Source organism: Phyllobates terribilis, unplaced genomic scaffold, assembly GCF_046119375.1.
Source record: "Phyllobates terribilis strain yellow unplaced genomic scaffold, ASM4611937v1 Scaffold_11__3_contigs__length_659146591, whole genome shotgun sequence".
In the NCBI taxonomy this organism is placed as follows: Eukaryota; Metazoa; Chordata; class Amphibia; order Anura; family Dendrobatidae; genus Phyllobates; species Phyllobates terribilis.
In genome coordinates this window covers 121,444,978-121,470,962 of record NW_027362771.1, presented here as the reverse complement: position 1 = coordinate 121,470,962, position 25,985 = coordinate 121,444,978, and the positions used below count along the sequence as shown (strand labels likewise).

The following is a 25,985-nucleotide window of genomic DNA, read 5'->3' as shown; positions in this document are numbered from 1 at the left end:
CACTGATTCAAACGGAAAAAGACAAGGGTGAAGAGCAAAAAAATCACAAGGTTTTTGTGTCCTGATAGTACAGGACCCCATTCCATATTTTCCTATAGATGTCTTAGGCTACATTCCCCTTATGAGTATCTGATGAGTTTTTGATGTTGCAGAATTTCTGCAGCATTACTGCACCTATCAGGAAAATTGGATTCAACATAAGAAAACCAACAGATCACCACACCTGTAATGGCTTCACCAGGATGCTCGGCAACTTGATCAGAATATGTCAATATAATAAAGTAAGAGAAAAGCCGGCATTCAGTCCTCCTTGAGAAAACTCTTTGTTTATTCATAGCTTTGAATAAGGAAGTTTACTTGCGAAACGCGTCAGTGTTTGATTACCTGTGTTCGATGGTTCTAGCCTTTATAGAATGAAGTTACATTAAACACCAAGTTTTCTCAAGAAGGATCGAGTGCCAGCTTTTCTTTTACTTTATTATATTAAGTAAATTAGGTTACTTGCGTTTTTTCATTGCTTTTTTGATTGCGATATTTACTCGTTTTTATCATGTTTTTGATCTTGCGTTTTTGGGCTCTTTTTGGTATGTTATGTTCTAAATAAAACTACTTTTTTATACTTTCTTGTATTTTGCTTTTACAAAACTTTACTGATTCAGTCATATCTTGATTACATGCGTTTTTACTTGTGGATTTTTCTCAATCCCCAAAAATGCAACACCATAGTGCCATTAGTTTTGACTAGTCACAAGAAGGAGGCAATGTTTCTATTCTGAATTAAACTAATCTGATAATAACCAAAAATTAAAATCATCAAATATTTTATTTAAATGTATTATTAAAATTCATTGCATGGAAAGAATTTTATCTTTTTTTTTTGCTTAGATGTGTCCCAAATATTCTATCATTAAACTTTTTAGTGGAAAATCCTATACTTTTATCATAAGAGTAGAAGGTATTCTTCAATTTACACTGGCTGTCTCTCTACTAGATAGAGCTTTGATATGTGAATACATTTGGACATTAACCGGATGACAGGTATATGTGATATAGCGGTATTACTAGAAGAGAGCAAAATATTCTAATCATTATTAGAAGTATTTGGTTTTATTTGGGGGATCAGTATTAAAGTACAAAAAAATTGTAAGCTTATATGTATGGGTATTGTCAAAGAGGACTTTGGCATGACCACTGTAGATAAATACAATAATGGTCAACACAATTAATGTTGTGACAGTTTTATTGTCCCTCCTCCCATAAGATGCAAGGTCAGCATTTATAGGCAGAAGAAAAAAATTAACCTCCAACTACATGCTAGTTGCTATACTCCTTGAGCCATAAAGCTATAACGTTTTCAGCCACATAAGCAGTTATTGGCAAAGAATCGCATCTAAGACAAGACTGGTCACAAAAACATATTACAAATTACCAATGTAGGCCAAAAACATTTCTTACATAGTTTAGGGTGAGTTAGATTATGATTTTTAAAGGAATAAAAAAAGCAAAAAAATTGAATGTGGAAATAACATTTTCTACTTTTATCTTTAAAATGTTTCTTAGTCATTTACTGCTGACGTTTGTGCCCCACTTCATATCACTGCTTATGAGGCTTTTTGATAATGTTTAATACATAGGGCTGGCATGACACATGATGTCATCAGATCGTGATGTCATTCTGGTTTTCACACTGTAATGTGATTGGCCAATCTGCTAATGAGGCATGTAAAACACAGAAGAAAGCAGGAAGGGAGCAAACCGTGAAACATTCTAAAAAGTGTATTTCGAAGTAACATTTATAGACAACTATGTTACTTTTTATTTTTCAAAAGAAGAACTTATAAAAGAGTGCAATTTATTTAGTCCTGTTGAAAATGTATATTCTTTAGTAAATAATCACTTCTAGGATTATTATAATGTTGTTGTTATTATTATTTTATTTTTTATTTTTTCTCTTTTACAACAGATAATCTCATACATGAGATTTTGCAAATAAAAGGTTGACACAGATACACATTTGGTGAGATAAATCTACTCAACTGCATTGAAAATTGACTTTCTAGAGGAGTGGTCATCTCAAAAAAGAAGACGATACCTATAAAAAAAAATCAGATTTTTTTAAGGGGGTTGTCTTCCTAAAGAACTGGTCTTATGGAAAGTGTTTTCATTTATATTATCATTATCAGCAGCAATAATAACAAAACAATATTAAAAAACAAAGGGCTATATTGGACCATGCCTTTCTAATAGTAGTAAAATATCTTTGTACCAAAGTCTAAAAATGAAATATTTATTTCATTTTTTTAATAAGATCTTAATTTTCGTAGATTATGCTTTATATTTTGCAATGGCCAAAAAGCTATCAACTCTATCGGATTTTATCTTCCCTCCATTAAAATTAAGCTTTTATATTGTGCTGCAACAAATAAAATGGCAGCTTGTACTTCAGGATTAAACCAACATAAGATAGAGATTTCATGATAAACTGACAATTTTAAGTTATCAGTTGCCTGAGAGCATAAAAAAACTTAAATCGTAATTTTGTAACAATCTGATTAATCAATCTTATCTTGAACAAAGGTAAAGCTGGTCAAAGTAAAAGCACTTGAGGCCTAGATCAAGAATTCAGTCTCCTAGGTATAATTCACAGTGTTTGACTTTGAGAACAGAATGCAATTGTTCTCCTGTCAGTAGTATTTATGAAAACAGGTATGTTATAGGTTTATATCATTTAACACACATTCCGATCTTCATCAGGGTTTAATATTGTATTTCCATTCTATTATCTGCATAGGTTTACTATCCAGTCGTTGACTGTCAAACAGCAGAACAAAGCAATATTGATAGATTTTGCTGTAAAGGAGCAATAGTTGGGGTTGGCAAGATCATGCATTAAGATGAAAGATGAAACAGATGCAATGCACGGCCAAGATCAAAGCATCCCATCAATTCATTCTGAGAGTCAAAATGCAGCTGAGCATCAGGAGCCCTGTCTGCATAATAAGGAAGGTTGACTAAAACATAAGGATTAAACAGATGAGCTGTCTCTCGTGGATGCATGGCTGGGAGGCCCCGCTGAGCCACTTGTAAGGGCACTTTGGAATCATACACCTGCTACTCAATAGTGAGTTTTACAGGAAACTTGCCTGGAGAATAAATTCTTCTAATAGACTAAATAGCTTGGTTAAGAATGGGAATCCCAAAAGTCTACTGTTTATATAGATCTAAAAATGTATTTTACCATACCAGATGTACATCAAACCAGATCCAGCAATGGAAAATGAATTATTATTATTATTATTATTAGTAGTAGTATTATTATTAATAATGATATCAGCAATGATAATAATACATATCTTCATTTTATTAATTAATAATGTGTTATTAGTTAATAAAACCTAAATATTTTTATTTAATTAACGTATGTATCAATACGACTTATTTTAACAAAATGTATCACTTATAAATATTTGAAATGTTTGCTGTAATAAAAAATATTGGAAAAAAATTATACATTTTTTGTACATGAAAACAGCATTTGGAAAACAGCATAGGTAGATTTGGATTTCATAAACTCCCAAGCCTGAATACAGGATGCTTAGGAACATTTCATTTTGAAACCTCTGCTTCACATTAAGGGAAAGCTCACAAAAGGTACTAACCTGCTTGGACCATGCACGTTGTTTTCAATCACTGCCTTTATTCTCGCCTTGGCTGACAGGACAATCTCTTCATGGATTTGTACTGAGCTGATATATTTGATTTTCAGATTATCTACAGCCTGCAGATACAAGTACCTCCATTGTTTATTTTTGGAAGCAGTAATGAGCAGGCATTAGCTTGCTCACCAGAGACAGATTTAAGAATTATTCACCTGTTTATATGAATTTTAGCATATTCCGGATAGCAGTTTAACAACATATGTTCCAAATGAATAAGTATACAAAATGTTGGTAGCATTTCAGTGATTTTATTTTTGCATGTGTAGTCATTAAAACAATGTAAGATTTGGTTCAAGGAAATTAAATGCAAACCTAACCATGGCGCAAAGCTAAGACCAATTTTGCATTGATTTTGGTTGATAAAATGTATCTATTCTGATAATTCTTAAATCTAGCATTACTTATTCTTTATATGTCCTTTAAATTATTAAAAATTGTGGCCAAATATAGTTAAATGTGTTTTTAATCTTGTCATGCATATCATATACCTGTTGATGTCTAATATATTCAATAATATGATAGTTCCATTCTTTCTCTATTGGGTTAAATCTAAAAATATGCAAACAATTATTCCCAAAAAGTTCTAGTTAAAATATGAAATTAGTAGATGTGGGTATGTGGGTTTGAAGAATCCCCAGTTCATACTCCATTAGCAGTACCCTCTTGGTAAAATACAAAACATAATGCTCCTAAGGCTATGTGCACACTGAGTTTTTTGAAGCAGTCAAAAACTATGAGGTTTCTAATGGAAACTTCTTCAGGAAACGCTCCTTTTTTGAGGAGGTTTTGGAGGAATTTTTTGTTTTCTGAATCACTTTACAAGTGTTAGGGAAGAGTTTGGTTTCTTGAGTTATTTTTGTAGTCTTCTGATTAGAAATTGGCCAGTTTGGAGTGGCTTCTATAACGAGCTGCTTTAAAAAAGTGACATGCACTTTCTTTTCTCCAACCAGGCATTTTTGTAAAACCTGAACAGGAAGAAAAACGCTCAAAAAATTAAACATACACTCAGAAAAATTGTTTTAATTCAGAAATGAATAGAAAGAGTCTTTCAAGACTTTTCTCAGCAATTTTTCAGGCATTTTTTGAGCAGCCCCACTTAAAAAACTCTGTGTGTACATAGCCTAAGTGATCCTCTAATTGTGTAAATATTTTTTTAATATGTTATAGACCCTGTTCAGTAGTGAAGAAGACAAAAGAGTGTTTCCAGAACATCCATCCAGATAGAGTAAAAATATCCTTTATTAGAACAGTTTAAAAATATGGTTTAAAAAATGAGAGGGAAACCCTCATCCTGATGCGTTTTACGGCGCATGTAGTCATAGGATGTTGTACAGAGCCAATAGATATCCCTTAGTGACCGAGTAACCCTTCTGGATACTGACCTTAGACACTAAACATCCACATGGCATGAACTATAGAAATGATCTGTTTTACATCTTTTAAATTTAATCTGATTTTGTGAAGGGTATATATTAATCCAGTCACACAAAATATTTTTATATGAATTGTTGTATTATCTGCATTTTTAAAGTAAGCAGTCTACATCATATGCATTCAACTGTTATTTCTTTAATGTGATTACATGCTACGTTTGTGATTGGTTCCTAGCTATATAAATACGTATCTATTGGCTTTGTACAACATCCTATGACTAAGGGTGCCTATGTGCACCGGAAACGAGTCAGGCTGAGGGTTTCCCTCTCATTTTTTAAACCCTATTTTTAAACTGTTCTAATTAAGGATATTTTTACTCTACCTGGATGGATGTGCTGGAAACACCCTTTTGTTTTCTTCATATTGGCTGAAAGCACCAGCAGGTATGGCACCCACCAGCTACATTTGTTTGCAACGAGGTATATTTTCAGCTTGTCAAGCTCCAATCTACCTTCCCCTCCCCTCTCCCACTGAACATCCCCTGTTCAATAGTGTTGATTGGTATTGAAATCCCAATAAATCTCTGCTCATTCTGAAGTATTAGCTAATCGCTTCTGCCCCTTGGTTTGCATAATTAGTGGGGTCTCATGATCAGCACTATTGAACAGCGACTATAACATATCAATACATTTTTGTACTTTTAGTTTAAATTAATTCATGATTATTTTACAAGCGATCCATGAAGTGAGGAAATTTAAGTGAAGAACATGAGTCTTATTTGGTGGATGCTCCACTGCCCTCCAAAAGTTTGGCTGGAGGTACCTTTTATAATCTCATATTTTTTTAATATTAATAGGCATACCGTAGAAAAAAGCAAAAAAGCACATACATGAAATACGGTACTACAGTAATATCATTACATATAATGTTCTATTTGCTTCTCTACTTTAAAATCATATAAAATGTAAAAAACAATGGAACTTGTATTTAGAAAAATGTCTGTATGTTGTATTATGTTTTACTTTTTTCCATTCCAATTACTGTTCTTTTAAGCAAATTGACCAATATGAAACCGGACTAAGTTTTTTTTTTATATTATTGAGAGATATAATTCTTTACAGCTTTCACTAGCCAATACAATTATCAATCCATTGTTTCTGCGAGTAGCACATAGTGTGTAACAAGAATAAAGTACTTATTACACAACATAGATAAGTGTTTATTATTATGTATGCCTTACCTTATAACTACAATATTTGATTATATGCTACCCTTTGTAATCAAGCCTAATTTAAGCATCACTGCTGTGAAATCAAGCTGGTCTGAGTAATCTAGCCTTCCTGTAGATTAAACCAAATAACAGTAATCATAAAAATAATAAGCTACATATTTCACTAAGATAATCAATATTGAAACTGTCTAATTAAACAGCATGTCAGCCCAGTATTAATATATTAGCTCACTATTTATTTAAGGCAAAGATATTACAATTTTAAATAAATAAGGCTCCTTATTTGAAATCTTATGAATGGAAGAGCCCACAAAAGCATATGTGGAACAAGCCCCTTTTTGTGATTGGTAACATGTTGACATGTAAATACTATACCAGATGTTTCAAAATGTTGTTCCACAATTTCAGTGGAAAGTTTTTCTTATGGCAACATGCTAAATCTTTATTGATTATTCTCCCTCTCATCTTCAAGGCGCTAATCTATAGAAGCTAAAATTTCTATACAGTAGCTTGTACTGATAGTACTTAGGTCTAGCAAGTCTCAAACAATTATGCAAGTGCAGTAAATGTGGATCAATTATTTTAGTCTGTATCTATGTTATATATGAAGATTTCTAATGTACAGTTTACTACATTGGAGGAATAATGTGATTTATAGAACTTCACCCTCTATCCTAAATTGTGAGATAAATCCCTTAGTTTTGGGACTTGAGAAAGTTATTATCAGCCTTTTATTTAAGCACCATTAATTAATATCAATTATGATCGCTGTCAGTATCACTCAATACTGTTCATTACCTTTATAAAACTAAAAATTCTCATCTATTATTTAAAAGCCTGCTAATATAGACTGTTAATTTAAAAAGTTAAAATATTATGGATGTACAGTATTTAATTTAAAGAGGACCTGACACTTGTTAAAAAATGGAATAAAATAAATCGTAAAAAACCATGAGCTCTCCTGATTCTGACTCTATTTTACATTTTGTGGTGTGTCGTTCCATTCCAGAGATATTCACATATGTTGCCTTTGGAGTACCACATGTGAAATCTCTGCTTTCAGACCAATTGCAAGCTTGTTCAGAGTCTTCTCTGATGACGATAAAGAGAATTGAAGTGCTCACTGTCAGGATGCACTCGCGGAGGTTCTACTGTGTTGATCCTCTATTAGCCAATAGTATGCAATCACTGCGCTCTCCAAAAGTTGTAGTTGGAGGCAAATACAGGAAGAAACTTCCTTTGCTTTCACTGCATTAAGTGACTCTAGGTGAAAGACTCAGTAGGGTTAAAACATCATATGTCGCTTCTACTTTTTGTTAGGCAAAATTGCTCTCTGCTTGCTTTGTGTTGTCACAAATAAAATAATTTCTTCACCATTATCAACTTTTTGGAAATTTCAGTGATTGCATACTATTCTCCGATGGCATGCACTTTCACCTCTCCCTCACAGAAGCTGCCAGTCACAACTTGGCCACATGTGCAGCCATATGACCGCTGGATCAGCTGCCAAGCTGTGATTGGTAGCTTACTGGATGGAGGGATGAAAGTGCATGCCCTCATGGAACACTCGGAAGAAACACCCAGTTGAACTAGAAGAAGAGATTTCAAATATTGCACTCCAAGAGCAGCAAATGTGAATATCAAAGCAATGGAGCCACGCAGTGCAAAACAGAAAAAGCGGCAGAAATCAGGGGAGCTGAGAGATTTTTATAACCAATTTAACTCATACTTAAAATTTTTATAAGTGTTATATTTATACAGTTTGTCAATACAAATATGAGTGTAATTTTTTTCCACTATACAAAATCAACAAATTGGGCCTTATTTAACTGTCCACAAGAGAACTGGCTTTGTTGTCCACAACTACCTATCAAAATTCAGCTTTTTTTTTCAAAGTCAATTTAAAAATTAATTTGAGCTTTAATTGGTCTTTTTGGGAAACAAATCCAGTTTCTCTGACCCATTTTAACTGTTGCATTTTCTTTTTATTTCCTTTGTATTATATGCTTTTATTGCTAAGGTGTAAAATACAAATGCAAAATTTGAATAAAAGTTATTACTTTTACTACTATTACCTTAAAATTGCCAATATCTTTGTGCGCAGACATACTACCTAGACAATAATGAGATTTTGCTAGGGTTGAGAGGACAATGTCTCTCTCTTACTTTCTCTTTTCATTTTGGCTAATTGATTAAGAAAGATGAATACAATGGATTTGTAACAAATTACCTGAAAAAGAAATTTCTCAATCCTTGGCATCTGCTGGACACTGATAACTAAACTTTCCACTACATTGTCAAAGCCACAGACAATCTCTTGAACAGATGGATTAAAGCTGACATCCGATTCTTTTAAGAGTGGTTTCTGCAGGAGAAAAACACACTACTGTTGGTCTTTATTTTACAAGGGAACAATAGCTATTTAAATAAGTCATGTTTATACATTTATTCGTTTTGCTCAGGGAAGACATTTCATTTGCAGAAATGAAACAGGTAAAGCAAAGCATAATGTAACGTTATAAAGGAGGCAAAAGTTTGATTAATTCAACATTAACTGGTTAAAAAGTATATAACATATATTGATACCACAATAAATGTTGCAGCCTTATATGATCAGTTAGTGCTAAAGTTTCATTTAAAATGGATTTTTATAGTGAGAGTAGTTAAACTTTAGAGTCTAATACCTAAAGAAGCCAATAATGGAAAAAGAGACATTTATCTCTTTACTAATGACATTACAATTAGGCTGCATGTTCATTGGCCAATAATTGGGAAGGAGGATTCAAAGGAACACTTCTTTCCTGATAATCAGCCAGTATAAAAAGGCTGCCGGTCACATGACGAATGAGCAAAATGTTTCCTTATAGAATGAAATTATTTTTAAACTTGTTTCAAAATGATTGTTCTTGGCAAAATATCATCCCGTCAAGGACAATGTCTACAGACTATTATTGGCTTGTATTTGAATGATTAGTAGTCATTTAACACTGGCGGTCAGTTGGGTTAAATGCACCTTATGCTTAAGGGAGTTGTTCCACAATTAAAATGTATTATCGTTCCACAGGATGAATGATAAGATGTTGTTCATAATGAAATCTCCATCGATCATGAGAATTTTGATAAAAAGTCTCTTGTTTAATAGCGCAGAATACTGTTACTCTATGGAAAGTCTTTAGGACTGAAGAAGATAGCTCAATAGGCTATCTCCATTAGTCCCATAGATGTTGAATAGTTCTCCCGGTGAAACAGATTATGATCAGCAGTGGTCCCAGTGTTGAAATCCCCCAAAGAGCCAAAATGTATCACCTTGTAGTCACAGAAGATGCTGAAGGGTCCAGAGGCCAAGATGGTTCATTATGAGGAAGAAAATTCCTCACTTAGGAGAAACAAACACACATCCAAAACGTTAGATAATCCCCCAAAGGTCAAAAAGGTATAACCTATTCTGTAGATAGGTGATCAGTTATGATTGAGGGACAATTCCAATAAGTGTACAATGTTCAGGGCATGGGTATGAATGCAGTCACAGAAGATGCTGAAGGTTCTAGAGGCCAAGATGGTTTATTATGAAGAAGAAAATTCCTCACTTAGAAACAGACACACATTCAAAACGTTAGATGATACACTTCTTTATAACCTTACTCACCACTAATTTATACTGCTGGCTTTGAGTCCAATGAAAACTGTATATATGTGTATGCAGTATGGTCCCCTTTGTGGATGTTGCAGGCAGACAGAATAGTATAATTTTACTATATGGTGTTTAAAAGCGATCAGAGGATTTGAAACTTTGTAATAGAAAAACAATAATTCAACTATTAAAGGTATATTTTCTAAACTTGAACAGCAGAAAGTTTGGAGTTTTTGATTATTGATTATTTATTATCATGGGGGAATTTGTTTTGCTTTTCTCTGGATTAAATGGATAAGTCTGTAAAAGTCTGAAAATTGTGTTTTTTTCAACCTGAGAAACTATGCTATTATATTTTATTATAGTTATTGTACTGTTTTTTTATAATTATGGTAGTAAATTGCACCTATAAATATATGTAGTTTGTAAACTCTTTAATTTATGAATGATACAACTAGTCAAAAAAACAAGTGTTCTTTTTTCGTCTTACAAACTTAAATTGTTCCTCTTATAATTTGTAAAAGCCGTTAACATGTCAGCTGAAAAACTGGCACGTGTTTCCATGAAGGCTACAAGACTTTAAACCTACTCAAGTAATCCACTCATTAAGATTCAAAAAAGAAAAGTCCATTTCGTTGGGAAAGTCATTTTTTGCTTTAATTTGTGCTTGTCATAAAATGACAATCCAAAAGAATGAGGCTTTACATAATCTTTATGGCTTTAGCTAGACAAAAAGCTCACTAATTGACAGGTGAAATGTGCATTTTACTCACAAATCTTAAAATTTTAAGTCACTCACTGAAATACTAATTAAACAAATCTTAACTTGTCGTACCAGTACATATAAAAGAAAAATAGACAAAAAAAATAGAAATACTCAAGTCTGTGGAATATAATTAGAAACCAAAATAACTTTTGAAAATAGGAAAATACCATAAGAATTCAGATGACTGTTTCCATGTTTTCCAGTCGCAAAAACAAATGCATTAAAAATGGATGGCTTCTGTGTTCCATCTGTTATCAACTCAAATGGTTGATAGTGATGCACAAAAACAGAACAGAATAGGGAATGCTATAATTTAAAAGCTGTGGACACAAGTATCCATTAAAAAGTTTATGTGTTAATAGAAATATTAACTTTTTTCCTAGGTCTATTCACATGGACAAGAAATACTGTTGTGTGAATGTGCCCTTACACTTATTTGAGCTGCATGTGTGCAATGACCACGTACAGAGGAACACAATATCGATCACTATGTGCCACTTTATGTTGCCTTTTTGTGATGCCACATTACCATATTCATATTACATGTAATAGCTAGAGGAATAAAACCTCAATAATGCACTGTCCAAAGAAGGAAGCCCCATTTTTTCATTCATATTACGTCCATCAAATGAAAGCTCCATATAAAATTAGAAGGGGATCTCCATGGAGGTATACAGCTAAAGTGGAGCCATAATACAGTCCTCTGCATGAGCTCTAAAGAGAATTTTGTATATACCTTTGGGCACAAACATTATGATAATAAGAACTTAACTTAGGTTTTTGATACAGTAAATTCCTAAGATTTCTAGATAGCTTTGCCCATTTCTAAAAAACTCATTGTGGATTGACTGAAAAGCACAGGAGGGAAGACACAAATAAAAATACATTTTTGCAAATGGAAGATGAAGATAACTATTGGGATTTGCTCAAAGAGCGAGGATATACTGAGGATTTTCCAGGCAAAAACTGCAGTGTATTACAGTGCCAATAAAATGGATAGCATTTACCAAATCTCGTTAAGCTGGCTCATGATTTTCTTCTGTCAATAAACCATTGAAATTGTAGCTTAAACATGCTAAAATGTTTTATTACTTAAGGTAACCATATTAGTGTGTTTATAGCTCTTAATTAGAGTTGGTGCGAATCGATTCCCAGTGGACACATCAGTATTCTAGATGGAAGCCCTGAGAACCTCTTGTTACCACCCGACATTTGCAGCTTTTTTTTTTAATTAGCTGACCTGGTATGATGTCATAATTGCCAGTCTGGCTAATCAAAAGTAGAACTGTAGATACTGGAAAGTAGTATCAGGTTCTTAGGCTCCCGATCAGCGACCATAGATTACTGATGTGGCCGATGGACCAGGTCCTTCGAATCAATGTGCACCAACTCCACTCTTTATATTTTCACAAATATCTAAAATTCTTAAAGAAGAAGTAAAAATGGTAAATAAAAATATTAGCAGGAGTATAAAAAGATGATTTACATGAAGCTGATTAACGTTAAAAATCAAGAATTGCCAGTAAATTTTTATTAAAGAGAACCTTTCTTGATATTCATGCTGCCATTTTCTATTTTTAGGCTTAATAATGCTCTTTAAAAAAATTTCAACTTTACGGCAGCGAGGCTTGTGTGACTGTGTGACTTTTTGCAACTTTTTCCACAATTTCCAAGAAGTTGGGAACCAATTTACACTCATACCTGCCATGTACCAATTAATAAATGTGGACTATAATTTGATAAAAGTCAAGCACAGGGAGAAGAATGGTAACACAGAAAGAAGAGTCTGCTGGGCAATCCCTCTGACTGAACCATACCTTGCTGAGCGTGACTGACATGTCTTTTCCCATTTATGTATAGAAAGAAATCAGCTAAGTGAACCAGAGAGGGTGTGCCAGAGAGCGTCATTTAGTGGTCTGTTCTTGCCATGGTCAAACTCTTCTCCCTTTGTCTGGCTCATTTTACAAGCTATGCTTTCCCTTAAATAGCATGTTGGCCATGGTTTGAGCAGCATTCAACTTCTTACAGACTCCCTTTACTTATTCTGTGAAGCTGTTATAAAATATGACATAAAGATTGTCTGATGAGATCGAGCAATAGACAGTATACCTTAAAGGCAAAAAGGGGCCATATTTATTGCAGAAACAGAATCACTAGTGTCAATGGACGGTATCTGGTTTTGTAAGGGTATGTGCCCACGATCCAGAGCCGCGGCGGCTCTGATGCTACAGAACAGCCATATGATTTTTTTTTTTCACATGCGGACTTTCCTCATTGATGTGTTAATCTATGGGGAAAGTCCACATGCAGACCCTCATAAGAAATTGATATGCTGCGGGTCTGAAAGACGCGCCGCATGTCAGTTTCCGCTGGTGTGCTGCAGATGCATAGTGGACATGGGATTTCTAGAAATCCCATCCACTGTGCTGCAACATCTGGTCGCTGTGGGTTTGACGCTGCATAAGCACGCATAAGCTCCTGATTGTGTGCACATAGCTAAGTGTAAGCATGAAAATGTTTCTGGAAAAAAGAAAAACCTTTTTTCTATTGGTGGACAAATGTTTTATATGTTATGTAGCCCCTCAAATACTTCCCCTTCCAACATATAGGCAGCAAAAGTCAAAGTACAGTGCCATTTGACCTTCCATACCTCTGATAATCGTGGTGGATTTGAGCAAACATATGTGTATGAAAAATAGAAAGTAATCAAATTTTGACAAATATGTTGGGATACAAAATATAAAATATCCATGTCTTCCATTGTTAATGACGTGTATTTTTAGTGTCACACAGATACATGACGTTATTGATCGCCTTGTAGGGAAGGCTTGAAAGTAAAGGGTTTTTTTCATGAAGAAAATTATGCCATATATAATAAACAAACAAATGTGTTTGTCAAATATTTGCATGTGTTATGGTGTCTTTTTCCTATTCAACTTACACAAGGATGCTTCATTGCCATCTGTATTTACGGCTCTGCAAATGGGCTTGATTTCCAGCACAGATTTAGTGCCAGGATTTTGCTAAGAATGACAGAAGTTAGTGTTGCATGACACTGTCAACATACATATTTATGCTTTGTGTGGAAATAATGATTTGTAATTCAAACCATCAAAGGGATTTTTTATCAGTCTTGCAGACTAAGTGCCATTAGAAGAAAACAAAGAGCGCTGTCACATCTATCATGTCAGCCATATACCTCGAATACAACACTTACAAGAAGAAATAAATGAAGATTATCATTAAACTGTCAACGTAAGCCATTCTGATAAGAGCGCTTTCAGCTACTGATAGACTGAGCAAACAAAAAGTAACACATAGTCCTACTTGGTTTTTGAGGCAGAGAAAAAGGTTACAGGACAGGTTAAAGACAACTAGTTTGAAAGAGATAGAAAAGATGGGAATAAGAGAGAATAAGAGAGAAAGAAAAGGAGAAAGAAAGAAGGGGTGAAAGATTCCTGGTAATGGAGTCACCTTAAAAATCACACAGTTTAAATATTTCAGCTTCTTCACTAAGGTTGATACAAAAGTTAAATGTAGATTAGACATACCATAAATAAAAAAGTAAGATGAGGTTTCACTGGGTACCAAAGACTGTCAGATGGATAATTCCCTTCATACTTATTCCCTTCAGAGTAGTTTTCAATCATTTCCACCAGGTCAGTCAGAGAGGTCTCCACTATACGTCTTTGAAGATTGGACATTAGAGTTGCCAAGCTACAAAATAAATGATCCATTTTCTTTCCCCGCAAACCCTGGTAGAAAAGCAACACATAGATGAAAATTTCTACTTTGCCATTATTCTACCTCAAAGTCCAAGAAAAGTATATATATATATATATATATATATATATATATATAGAGAGAGAGAGAGAGAGAGAGAGAGAGAGAAGAGAGAGAGAGAGAGAAAGAGAGAGAGAGAGATAAATATATCTCTATATATAGATATGATTATATATATCTCTATATATAGAGGTATATATATACCTATATATATTTACAGTACAGACCAAAAGTTTGGACACACCTTCTCATTTAAAGATTTTTCTGTATTTTCATGACTATGATAATTGTACATTGACTGTGCAAAGCAGTCATCAAAGCAAAAGGTGGCTACTTTGAAGAGCCTAGAATAGAGGTTTGTAAAGATTCTGAGTAGCTTATAAAGGACACTTAGGTGGGCCCCGTCCACCGCAAGAAAGTATGGAGAGCACTCACATGGCATCGCTTGCATGTGTCATAGGGAGCCTTTTGCTCTAAAATCGTCTTGAGGTAGAAAGGTGATTAGTGAGTAATGCACAACTGGAGCTTTTTATTGGTATCCTAATTTATTATTTGGCAGGTGATAGATCTTCTCCAAAAGTGAATAATGGAGGAACAACTGCAAATCTAGAGGTCTACTAATAGATATAAGTCTATTATTTTTTTAACGGCCTTAAGCTCGATCTTGAGCCTTGATCACTTGATGGATGAATGATCTGTAGGAAGATCGCTCTTGTACAAGCTTAGATAGGTCCACCATGGTTTTCTCTGCCATTGTTTTGATTCTATCAAGCCAACAGATTGCTGGTCTTCCTCTTTATCTTGTTCCTTCTATTTTTCTATGACGTTCTTCTCCAGTGATTGTTCTCTTCATATGATGTGTCCAAAGTAGGAAAGTCATAGCTTGGTGATCCTTGCTTCGAGTGACAAGTCCGACTTGAATTGTTTGTTCTTCTATCAGTCAATATTATCATACAGTTGACAATAGTTGATATTTATGTAACACAAGACTTATATTTTTGTATACCTGCATGCATGTATAAGATTATCATGTTCCTTCGACCATGTAAAGAAGAGTTATCCATTAACGCCTCCATGTTAGCCTCTGTGTACATCAGCTAACAACGTGCAAACAGAGCTGTTGTACTTTTCAATATTAAATTCTATCTCCTTTAGCTCAGTTTTTTGGTGAGAGATTGCAAAATAACTTATACCCCTTTTAACCTTGTAATATCACAACAGGGTGGAGTTATTTTGATGTAGATATGATATTGAGCTCACCTCATCTTCCGGCATTATAGACTCTATGTCATCTCTGTTTTGTCCTACAATATCACAACACTCCTTCATCCATGTTTCTTGTAAAAGTTCAGCTCTCTTTTGGACGAGACTGCTCATGAGTATAACAAGCTTGTCCAGTGGCATAGGAACACTTTTCAGGAGACTTTCAATATCAACCAGGCTAAAAGTTGAGTAACTGAAATCAAAACAGTTAAAACAGACTTGAATACAGTAGAATGATAGGACAGCCCCTCGTCATCAAGGCATATTTAAGTCTCATACATTAAAAGATGATATCCATCTGTTCACCGTAGAGCATGATACAATTATCTAGTTACTGGCAATATATCCTATATTTAAGTGAGTCAATGGAGTTAGAAAATCAGCAGGAGTACATTAGTGATCAGTCATGAAGTGGAAGGTCAAAATGAGTGATTATAGTCATTTACAGTATGTGAAGCCTGCTCACTGAGTACATGTGGCGAAACAGATGGTTTAAGCCTTAACAGGTGCTTCTTGTCTTTGACAATACTTAATAATTCATATATTAGCGACTACATTTTCCTATATTCCATTTAATATGGTAGACCGATATAGCAGAAATTGTAACCTAACTCTACAATCATTAATAACATACTTTCTATGGAAGTGAAGGAGAATCTTGGTCATGACAGGACGAGTGATGTGCAAGCTTTTCATCAATTTGACACGTGCCACATTAACACTTTTATGCCAAGGAAAACGATTCCGTCCAGCATTGTTAGACATCTTGATGGAAAACAAAATATGATTGCCCCAACTTAGAAATATTGCATTTTGACCATTTCAATAAGACATTTTATATCATGTATCTCACAGTTTTTTTTTTATCAAGATATATATTATAAAATACAAATAAAAAAATCTATCTTATTTACTATAATTCTAAATTATAATATCCATAAAGTCTTTCTCTGTTTAGCAGATTAAGATATTCTGTAGTGTTTTACCATGTCTGATACCATGATAAGCTTCATAGCAAAATAGAAAAGTAATAAAATGATGGATTGCATATTATATTTTACGCATAATAGATGCTAATGTAACTTTGTGTTGACTGTAGAACACATACAAGTAGCTATCAGAAGGGGTATTCTATCATTTAAATAACAATACCGAATGTATATACTGCCTGAAAGCTCTTCTCTCCCAGCTCTCACTGTGGCTGCCACTCTTCTCATTTCAATGAAATCGCCCTGTCCGCCTGTCTCCTTCCTTGCTTTGTCACTTTCTATCATCATGACCACAGGATTTTTATTACTGCCACCATTCCCCTTTAGCTTTGCACATTTCAGATGCGTATCTACAGCGTACATAGAAGGATCACATTAACGGGAGAGGTGATAGATGTGAGAAATGTGATGGCACGGCTATACCACCTTTCTATGCAGTCTACTGAGAATAGAAATGCTCTGGTAAACCATTGTAAGAGCTCCATCAAATACAATGCTCCCACAGGGCCAGCTCCATTACAAATATAAGTCTCATTTGTTCCAACCATAAGGCACACTTTTTTTTCTGCAACCCACAATAGCTTTGCAACTTCAGCTGTGAATCCTCATTATCAAACAGAGAAATGACCTGTGTCTGGACAAAAAATAAAAACCCGCAATTTCGGACCCTTTTTTTAGACACATAATTTCTTTCACTTCCAACAAAATCTATAGATATTCATTACACTGCCAAATAAAGTATGTATCCACTAGGAGTTTATTTATAGAGAGTAAAATCTCCAGATAAATTGCTGGAAATCCCTCAAAAGACAATTGTGTATTTTAAGAAGAAAGATGTTTCAATATGGAAGAGGAAAATAAAGTTTTACCTTTGGGGTAATTTCAATTCCAAGCCTCTGCTGCTCCCGTGGGTCCAATAGTATGTAATCAAGCATTGATTTCTTTATGGCATGTGTATAGTTTTCCTCTACCTCCTGTGGAAAATTAAAAAAGGGTCAACAGGAAATGAAGGCTCCATACTGAAGGGAAGTTATCATGAGAAAATGACATGTTACTTAAATCGGATATTTGTGTGACATATATTTTAAAACATTTTTGATGACTTTTTTAAAGGGAACTTGTCAGGTCCCCAATGCCCATAGAACCACCACAGTTGTGTCTACCTATCTAAATTCTCTGCCTAATAGTCCCTTCATTACATTAGACACAAACAGATTTTTAGAAACATTTCTAAAGTTCTTCATGATATGTCAATGAGGCCTTTGACTAGTTAATGGGACACTAGTTTCCCCAGACTAATTGGCCCACTTAGCATTTTATCACACCCTTGTGGGCGTGATAAAATGAATTACAAGTGTGGGCGTCATACAAATCTCGCGCTTGCACACCTCTTTGTGCACTCACATCATTGAGTCTCTGAAGCCAGGTGTACCAGTTTCAGAGAGATGCACTGCACATGATCCTCCTGAACTTATAATCATGCGCAGTGTGCCTCTTTAAAGCTGGGATGCGTACACCTGGCTTCAGACACTCAATGATGTGAGTGCACAAAGACGCGAGCAAGCACAAGATATGTATAGTGCTGGTGATGACTCCAGCTCTTGGAAGCCATGTTTATCAAGCCCCTGTGCTAAGTGGGCCGACTAGTCTGGGGAAACTAGCACCCCATCGACTAGTCAAAGCCCTCATTTACATATCATAAACGGACTTTCGAAATACTTTTTCTAAAGATCTGTTTATGTGTCCAATGTAATAAAGGGACTGTTACGCAGGGAATTTAGATCGGTAAACACAACTGCTGGTGGTTCCCTTTAATATCATACATATATATATGTGTGTGTATCTATCTATCTATCTATATATATGTATATACACATACAGTGCCTACAAGTAGTATTCAACCCCCTGCAGATTTAGCTGGTTTTATAAGATGCAAATAAGTTAGAGCCTTCAAACTGCAAACGAGAGTAGGTTTTATGAACAGAAGCATAAATCTTACAAACCAAAAAGTTATGTTGCTCAGTTGAATTTTATTAAATTTTAAACATAAAAGTGAGGGTCAATTATCATACAACCCCTATGTTTAATATTTTGTGGAATAACCCTTGTTTGCAATTACAGCTAATAATCGTCTTTTATAAGACCTGATCAGGCCGGCACAGGTCTGTGGAGTTATCTTGGCCCACTCCTACATGCAGATCTTCTCCAAGTTATCTAGGTTCTTTGGGTGTCTCATGTGGACTTTATTCTTGAGCTCCTTCCACAAGTTTTCAATTGGGTTAAGGTCAGGAGACTGACTAGGCCACTCCAACACCTTGAATTTTTCCCTCTTGAACCAGGCCTTGGTTTTCTTGGCTGTGTGCCTTGGGTCGTTGTCTTGTTGGAAGATGAAATTACGACCCATCTTAAGATCCTTGATGGAGGAGCGGAGGTTCTTGGCCAAAATCTTCAGGTAGGCCGTGCTATCCATCTTTCCATGGATGCGGACCAGATGGCCAGGCCCCTTGGCTGAGAAACAGCCCCACAGCATGATGCTGCCACCACCATGCTTGACTGTAGGGATGGTATTCTTGGGGTCGTATGCAGTGCCATCCAGTCTCCAAACGTCACGTGTGTGGTTGGCACCAAAGATCTCGATCTTGGTCTCATCAGACCATAGAACCTTGAACCAGTCTGTCTCAGAGTCCTCCAAGTGATCATGAGCAAACTGTAGACGAGCCTTGACATGACGCTTTGAAAGTAAAGGTACCATACAGGCTCGTCTGGAACGGAGACCATTGCGGTGGAGTACGTTACTTATGGTATTGACTGAAACCAATGTCCCCACTGCCATGAGATCTTCCCGGAGCTCCTTCCTTGTTGTCCTTGGGTTAGCCTTGACTCTTCGGACAAGCCTGGCCTCGGCACGGGAGGACACTTTCAAAGGCTGTCCAGGCCGTGGAAGGCTAACAGTAGTTCCATAAGCCTTCCACTTATGGATGATGCTCCCAACAGTGGAGACAGGTAGGCCCAACTCCTTGGAAAGGGTTTTGTACCCCTTGCCAGCCTTGTGACCCTCCACGATCTTGTCTCTGATGGCCTTGGAATGCTCCTTTGTCTTTCCCATGTTGACCATGTCTGAGTGCTGTTCACAAGTTTGGGGAGGGTCTTAAATAGTCAGAAAAGGCTGGCAAAAGAGATCTTTAATCCACACATGTGAAGCTCATTATTCTTGGTGCCTGAACTACTTCTTAATACTTTAGGGGGACCAAACAAAATTCTTGTGGTTTGAGGGGTTGAATAATAAATGACACTCTGAATTAACTTTTAACGTTTTTAAAAAAAAATAAAAATTTGCTGCAGTGCATTTCCCACTTCCAGGCTGATCTACAGTACAAATGTCACAATGCCAAGTTAATTCCGCATGTGTCAACCAGCTAAATCTGCAGGGGGTTGAATACTACTTGTAGGCACTGTACATATATATATATATACAGACATATATACATATATGTGTGTGTTTGTAGATAGATAGATACTTTCTGTCCTGAAAGGGAGAGTTTCAGCAGGCTCCATATTATCAGAGACAGGATTGCACTTCTATTCACAGTTGATAACAGAGGATCTACCATTCACAATAGGTGATGTCGCAGCTAAGCCTGCTCCCCTCCCTTCATAATGACCTTTGCAAACAGACACTATATATTAGATGCTTCTATACAAAGGATAGGGTGGAGGCCTGACCACTGTGACTATATACATGAGTTGTTTCCTGAAACAGCAAGTTTTAATTTTACTACATATTGTGATAAAAAAGTTGCCAAAAATGTCTAGAAAATATGATTAACAGAAAAAAGATCATTTAAACAATGTAATTTTCTTACTATACATTCCCTTTAAGGAGAGCTATTACCTCCTCCACGTTGCATCAAGATTGACGCACTCAGCCAGGACGATTCTTTTCTACACTAATGATGGGTAAACAGCCTGAGACAAGCTATAAATGAATTTCTGAAGTGGCATTGCAAGGTTCGTTTAGGGGTCAGACATTGACTTATAGGTTAGCTACCTCTCTCAGAAAGTTGTACTTGCGAAATATTTTCTTTTATTTTTAGCTCTTCCTAAGCCCTAACCCTTAGCCTTAGCTTTTCAATGTGCCGATGACAAGGCTAACAAAGTGAAAAACCTGAGTTATGGCCTTCTTACCCACAAAAACTGCAGACAAGTGAGTATAATAGGAAAGTACAGTATGAAGTTTTCTTACATTTAACAAATACACTCAATTAAATTTGTTCAACATTGTGAACGATATTTCATAAAAGTGAAGCCTCTAAGTTATGTGTTCAGCTTCTTTTAAGTTCAATTTTTACACTTTTGTCCAAGAAAATGTGATAACACATTTATAGCCAGATCCAAGAAAATGATGACGTGTTGAAAGCAGAGCAACTAAGGTTGCCCCTGTAAATCTGTGCCCCCAGACATAAAACCAAACAGAATAATAACAAGGAATCCTAGATTGTGAGCATAAGATGTTATTTATGCATATTTTCTATATTTGCAAAGAACCCAGAGCAGCATTGACAGCTCTTTGTCATGAGAAATCGTCAAAAACCCTGTATTTAGACCTCTCCCTAACTGAGAACCAGAGCTCCTATAATGCAAGGGCAATGGGGGAAGTTATCATATGCTTTGCAACAGAATTTTGGAACATTTTGTGTTATTTTTTGTTTTTAGACACATTTTAAGTTCAACATTTTTAATTTGAGCTAGTCAAAAGAGGCGGGTACATATATTTAAGATTTGCAACTTTTAAAAAAAAGTCGCACAAAATGTTACAAAACCACACCAGTAGAGAGATGGCATAAAAACTGAAAAAAAAGTCATACATCCAAAAATGTGCCAAATTAGTCAAATATTGTGTGACACTTTGATAAATTTGCTGGAAATAATGGCAACACAGTCAGAAGCAAAACTGACTTCAAAAATTCCACTCATGATACATGCCCCCCAATAGATTTTTCATGACCTAGGTAACTGTATAATTCCTGGTGTAAAGCTTCCACTTTCCAGAATTTATATGACAATAGAAACTCTGTGTTGACATTGTGACGGTGAGGAATACTGGGAGAGTTTAGCTCTGAAGCTTGCAGAATTGTGAATAGTACTCTGAAATATAATACAGGCTGTAATGCAATATTCATAGAAGTAATGTGATGTATTTGCAAAGTTACACAACTTTTGATGGAAATTGATTCATTGTGTAAACTGTAAAATGGTGCTCGAATGTGAACCTATGCTTTTAGTAAGTATATTAAAGGAAATAAAATGATTAAAAGCAATGGAGATTTATCTTATTTTTATCTTTTAAAACTTTATTGCTAAAAAATGGAGCAGCTCTAGTTTTTGGACTACTACAACAAAGTATACAGCAGCATATGAGATGTATTCTGTTTCCACATTATACAGATGCATCCATCCTTAATTTTCATTGAATTGTGTTAATGATCTGCATTTTAAGATTTGACACAATACTAATACAATAGAATCTAAGTATGGGTGAAGCATGGCCAAAGGATATTCAACAGATGGCATGCGTCACACTCATACAGTAAAAATGTATGTATTACACATGTATGGTTCATTAAAGGTATTGTGTTATCTTACTAAATGCATAACATTGCAAAGTGCTTGCAAAAACAAACAACTTTGCAAATTATCACTTATTAGAAATCCTCTCATTTTCAAAAATGGAGGGATTTTTAATTCTATTGTGCATTTCTCTTTGCCATGGCAGGAAGCCCATACTTTAGAGCAGGGTTCTCCAACCTGTGGCTTTGGAGCAACATGTGGTGCGAAGGTCTATGATTTGTGGATTGTAACTGTTTCCAGGTAGGTACATTTGCACCATGGCTAGCAAACAACTATGAAGAGCGGGACTCCAGACCATGACCTTTGTGAGTAGTCCAACATAGAAGAACAGATCTGCATAACCATATACTGGCCTTGGGGGTTTAGAGATAAACTAAGTATAGTAATCTGGAGATAGAATGATACTGCCAGTCAAAGGAGGTGATTGAAGCTTGATGTGACAGTACGGTGGGAGTGCATGATGCAAAAATACCGAATCGGGGTAAGGTAGGAACCCCTGCGTAATTACTATGAGTTAGGGCAGCACAAGGTCTTGGTGTGATGGAAAACTTTGGCTGTCATTACAATGGTGTCTTTGGCTTTGGGCATCACCACTTTGAGGGGGGAGGGAGCAGGATGTCACTACTTCAGAGAAGAGAGGGAGGAGAGTTCTAAGTATGGCTAAAGACTCTTTCTCAGAGCTGAATGTGTTTCTCCGGGAAAGAAAGGTTGGTGACCACTGCTTTAGAGCCTACAAGCACTGCTCTGAAGCTCTCCGGACCACTGCATTCATCCAATGCTGCAGAGGCAAACCTGACTCTGCTTACGACATATGAGAGCACATAGTTAAAACCAGAGGTGCGACCATGCTGCCAGTCTAAACTATCAATGTTCAGGAATGCACCGCTCCCCTGGCAAACAGGAAGCAGAGAGGCTGGGGAAATGTGCGCTCCTAAGGAAAGAAGAGGGTGCAGCTCTTTCAGCATGGCAGACTTTAAGCGATGGATGCAATGCAGTTTTTTTCATGTTTCTTTAACATCTTGCGCCATGTATGTAAATATTTGTTAGTTTTAGAAACAAGTTCAGGAAGGACACCTCTGTCCTATGGAAAAAGATGAAAAAATACTGCATATGCATATAAGAAATTAAAAAATACTGTAAGAAGAGCCATTGAATTAAGTGCTATGGATAAGTGGAGCAATTATAGTCATACTATACATGCATCTTCCTTATCTATTAACTACATTAAATTAGTTTCTTTCCAAAGGGCATGAGAATGAAGATTTGTTAGTAGGTAGACTGTGGCTTCTAGGGTGCTATGTATCGGTGGCCTTTGGGTTACAGTTGGTCCACACAGGCTTAGTTTAAAAGGACTATGTTGCTTTCTTAGAAGGGTGTCCTAAAAATATTGTAATGGCAGCAAGTGATGGTGTCCAGTTAAATCATTGGTCTGTCATTCTAGTTAATTGAATGAGGTCCTGAATGATGTACCGTTTCTATTAACTCAGATTGCCCTAGAGGTATGTTCACATGCATCAGATTTATTGTACACATTTCTGCAACTGAAAAACAGTTTTGTTCATATACTGTAAATAGGATTGTTCTGCAGCATGTGCTTGGATTTGTTTACTGACCAATTATTTATTGAGGGCTGGAGTTATCATTTTTTTGATCACTATTTGATCATATGAGGACTGGTTTTATTGCCATTATTACTATTCACGTACAGTTAATTTTTCTTTTTTTTTTCTTTTTTAAATCAAGACATGGTAAAGCTTTTGGAGAATTTACCAGCATAATATTACATAAAATACTTAGTCACATAGGTTAGATAAATTTTTTTTGCAAGATCTACGGTAAGAGAATGTTCAAGTCTTATCATTGCTATTTCTAACTATTATTATTATTATTATTATTATTATTATATCTTTTTTTTCAGTGCACAAGTAATGGTTTACAAGAAGGATGGAACTATAAATATTTCAGTCATTCTAGATAAGTGACTTGTAATTCAATGATGCATACAGCAGACCTTACAATATTAATATCAATGGTCAATAAGTGGTTTGCATGCATTTAAAAAAAAGAGCTAACATGAAAGGGCAGCTTAACTCTGAAATAATGAAATTTCTGATATACATTTCAAGCTGAATGCTGTAGCCAGTATTTGAACAGTAGGGGATGGAAAAGAATTGTCATTAAAACAACAAGCTACATCTGGGCACCAGCTGCTCTATTCGCATTCATATTTTTTTTTGGTGCAAAAACTCTACTATCTGTTTGTCAACATGGTATTACTATTAAGAATAACCATGGTGACCAATTTATTTTTAATATAATGAGTCTTTTGAAACTTTTAGGGCAAAATGTTGTAAAAAAAAAAAGATTCATTTTATAGAACAATGGACCAAATAGACTAACATATACTGTACATGTGTTAATCATAAAATGTGCATAGACGTTCATACTGGTAAAATGTATAGTTCATAATTGTTCATGTACAGAGGCATGTAAAAGTCTGGTCAAAATTACTCTTGCTGTGAACAGTTAAGCAAGTTGAAGATGAAATGATCTCTAAAAAGCCTAAAGTTAAAGATGACACGTTTCCTTTGTATTTTAGGTAAAAAAATATAATTATTGTCATTTTTTACATTTTAAAAAGGAAAATGGGCTAATGTAAAAGTTAGGGCACACTTGGAAATTTGTGTGCTCAGATAACTTTGACCAAGTTTTCAGACATTAACTAGCCTGTTAGGGTTATGGCTTGTTCACTATTAATTACATGCCACTGTATGTGTTTTCTTAGTGATTTTTCACAAATAGGATGACCATTATACTCTATGGGCATGTGTACATGTCTATGCATATACTGTACATTTTCTACAAAAAGAAAATGTCAATTTTTGGTCTAATTTGTGGACTAAACTCAACCATTCAAGTGACTATATTTGTGTACAACTTTTTATGGTTTAATGGTACAAGCTTGGAAAATGTATTTATTTTCTATTTTCATAGGAAAGAAAAGGATGCTATATTATGGGAAAAAGCACACACAAATCAAAAATAGATACAGGGCACTGATGAAAAATTGTCAATGTTCCTAGAACACATTAAAAAATGGATGATTGAATAAGACTTATGGATGCATGTTAAAGTATTTAATGGCTATGTTAATATGAGATTAGGTATCTCCATTGTTAGAATAACAACCTTTCATTTCCCTCTATCCAAATAATGTCATAAACATCTGCAGTGTAAAGCTTTCCTTAACATGCCTTAAAATAGTCTTAAAGAAAAATATCCTCATTTTGATTCACTGCAATTAGCCTTTATTTAGAGACCATGATTAGCTAGCGCTACACAGCTATTTTGGTCAAATGACATGAAGATCATAAATGTTGTATTGCAACATCGCATCTAATTATTTTCAATTTGATCACATTGCAACATGTGACTTAAAATCACTGCTACTCAACAGTCACAAAAAATCACACCTTCTAGATTTTCCTCCAATAAGTTGGATGCAGAATTCCCAGCAAAGAGTTTATGGTAAGTCAAATGTAATGCAACATATCTGTGATTTCACCATACTTTCTACAGAAAAGACAACAGCAAGGTGTAG

At 35.2% G+C, this 25,985-nt stretch overlaps 1 protein-coding gene across 1 annotated transcript in view; it reads right to left on the bottom strand.

The window, feature by feature from the left end:
* LOC141165727 (dynein axonemal heavy chain 3-like) overlaps nt 1-25,985 on the bottom strand; it is a 2,796,342-nt gene that overhangs the window by 2,190,182 nt on the left and 580,175 nt on the right. Inside the window, exons 8-13 of the mRNA XM_073651577.1 lie at nt 17,626-17,730; nt 16,402-16,532; nt 15,765-15,960; nt 14,273-14,476; nt 8,555-8,689; nt 3,660-3,778 (exon numbers count right to left, since the gene is read on the bottom strand). Of these exons, the coding sequence (XP_073507678.1) occupies nt 3,660-3,778; nt 8,555-8,689; nt 14,273-14,476; nt 15,765-15,960; nt 16,402-16,532; nt 17,626-17,730 (890 nt within the window). The remainder of the gene's footprint in view (nt 1-3,659; nt 3,779-8,554; nt 8,690-14,272; nt 14,477-15,764; nt 15,961-16,401; nt 16,533-17,625; nt 17,731-25,985) is intronic.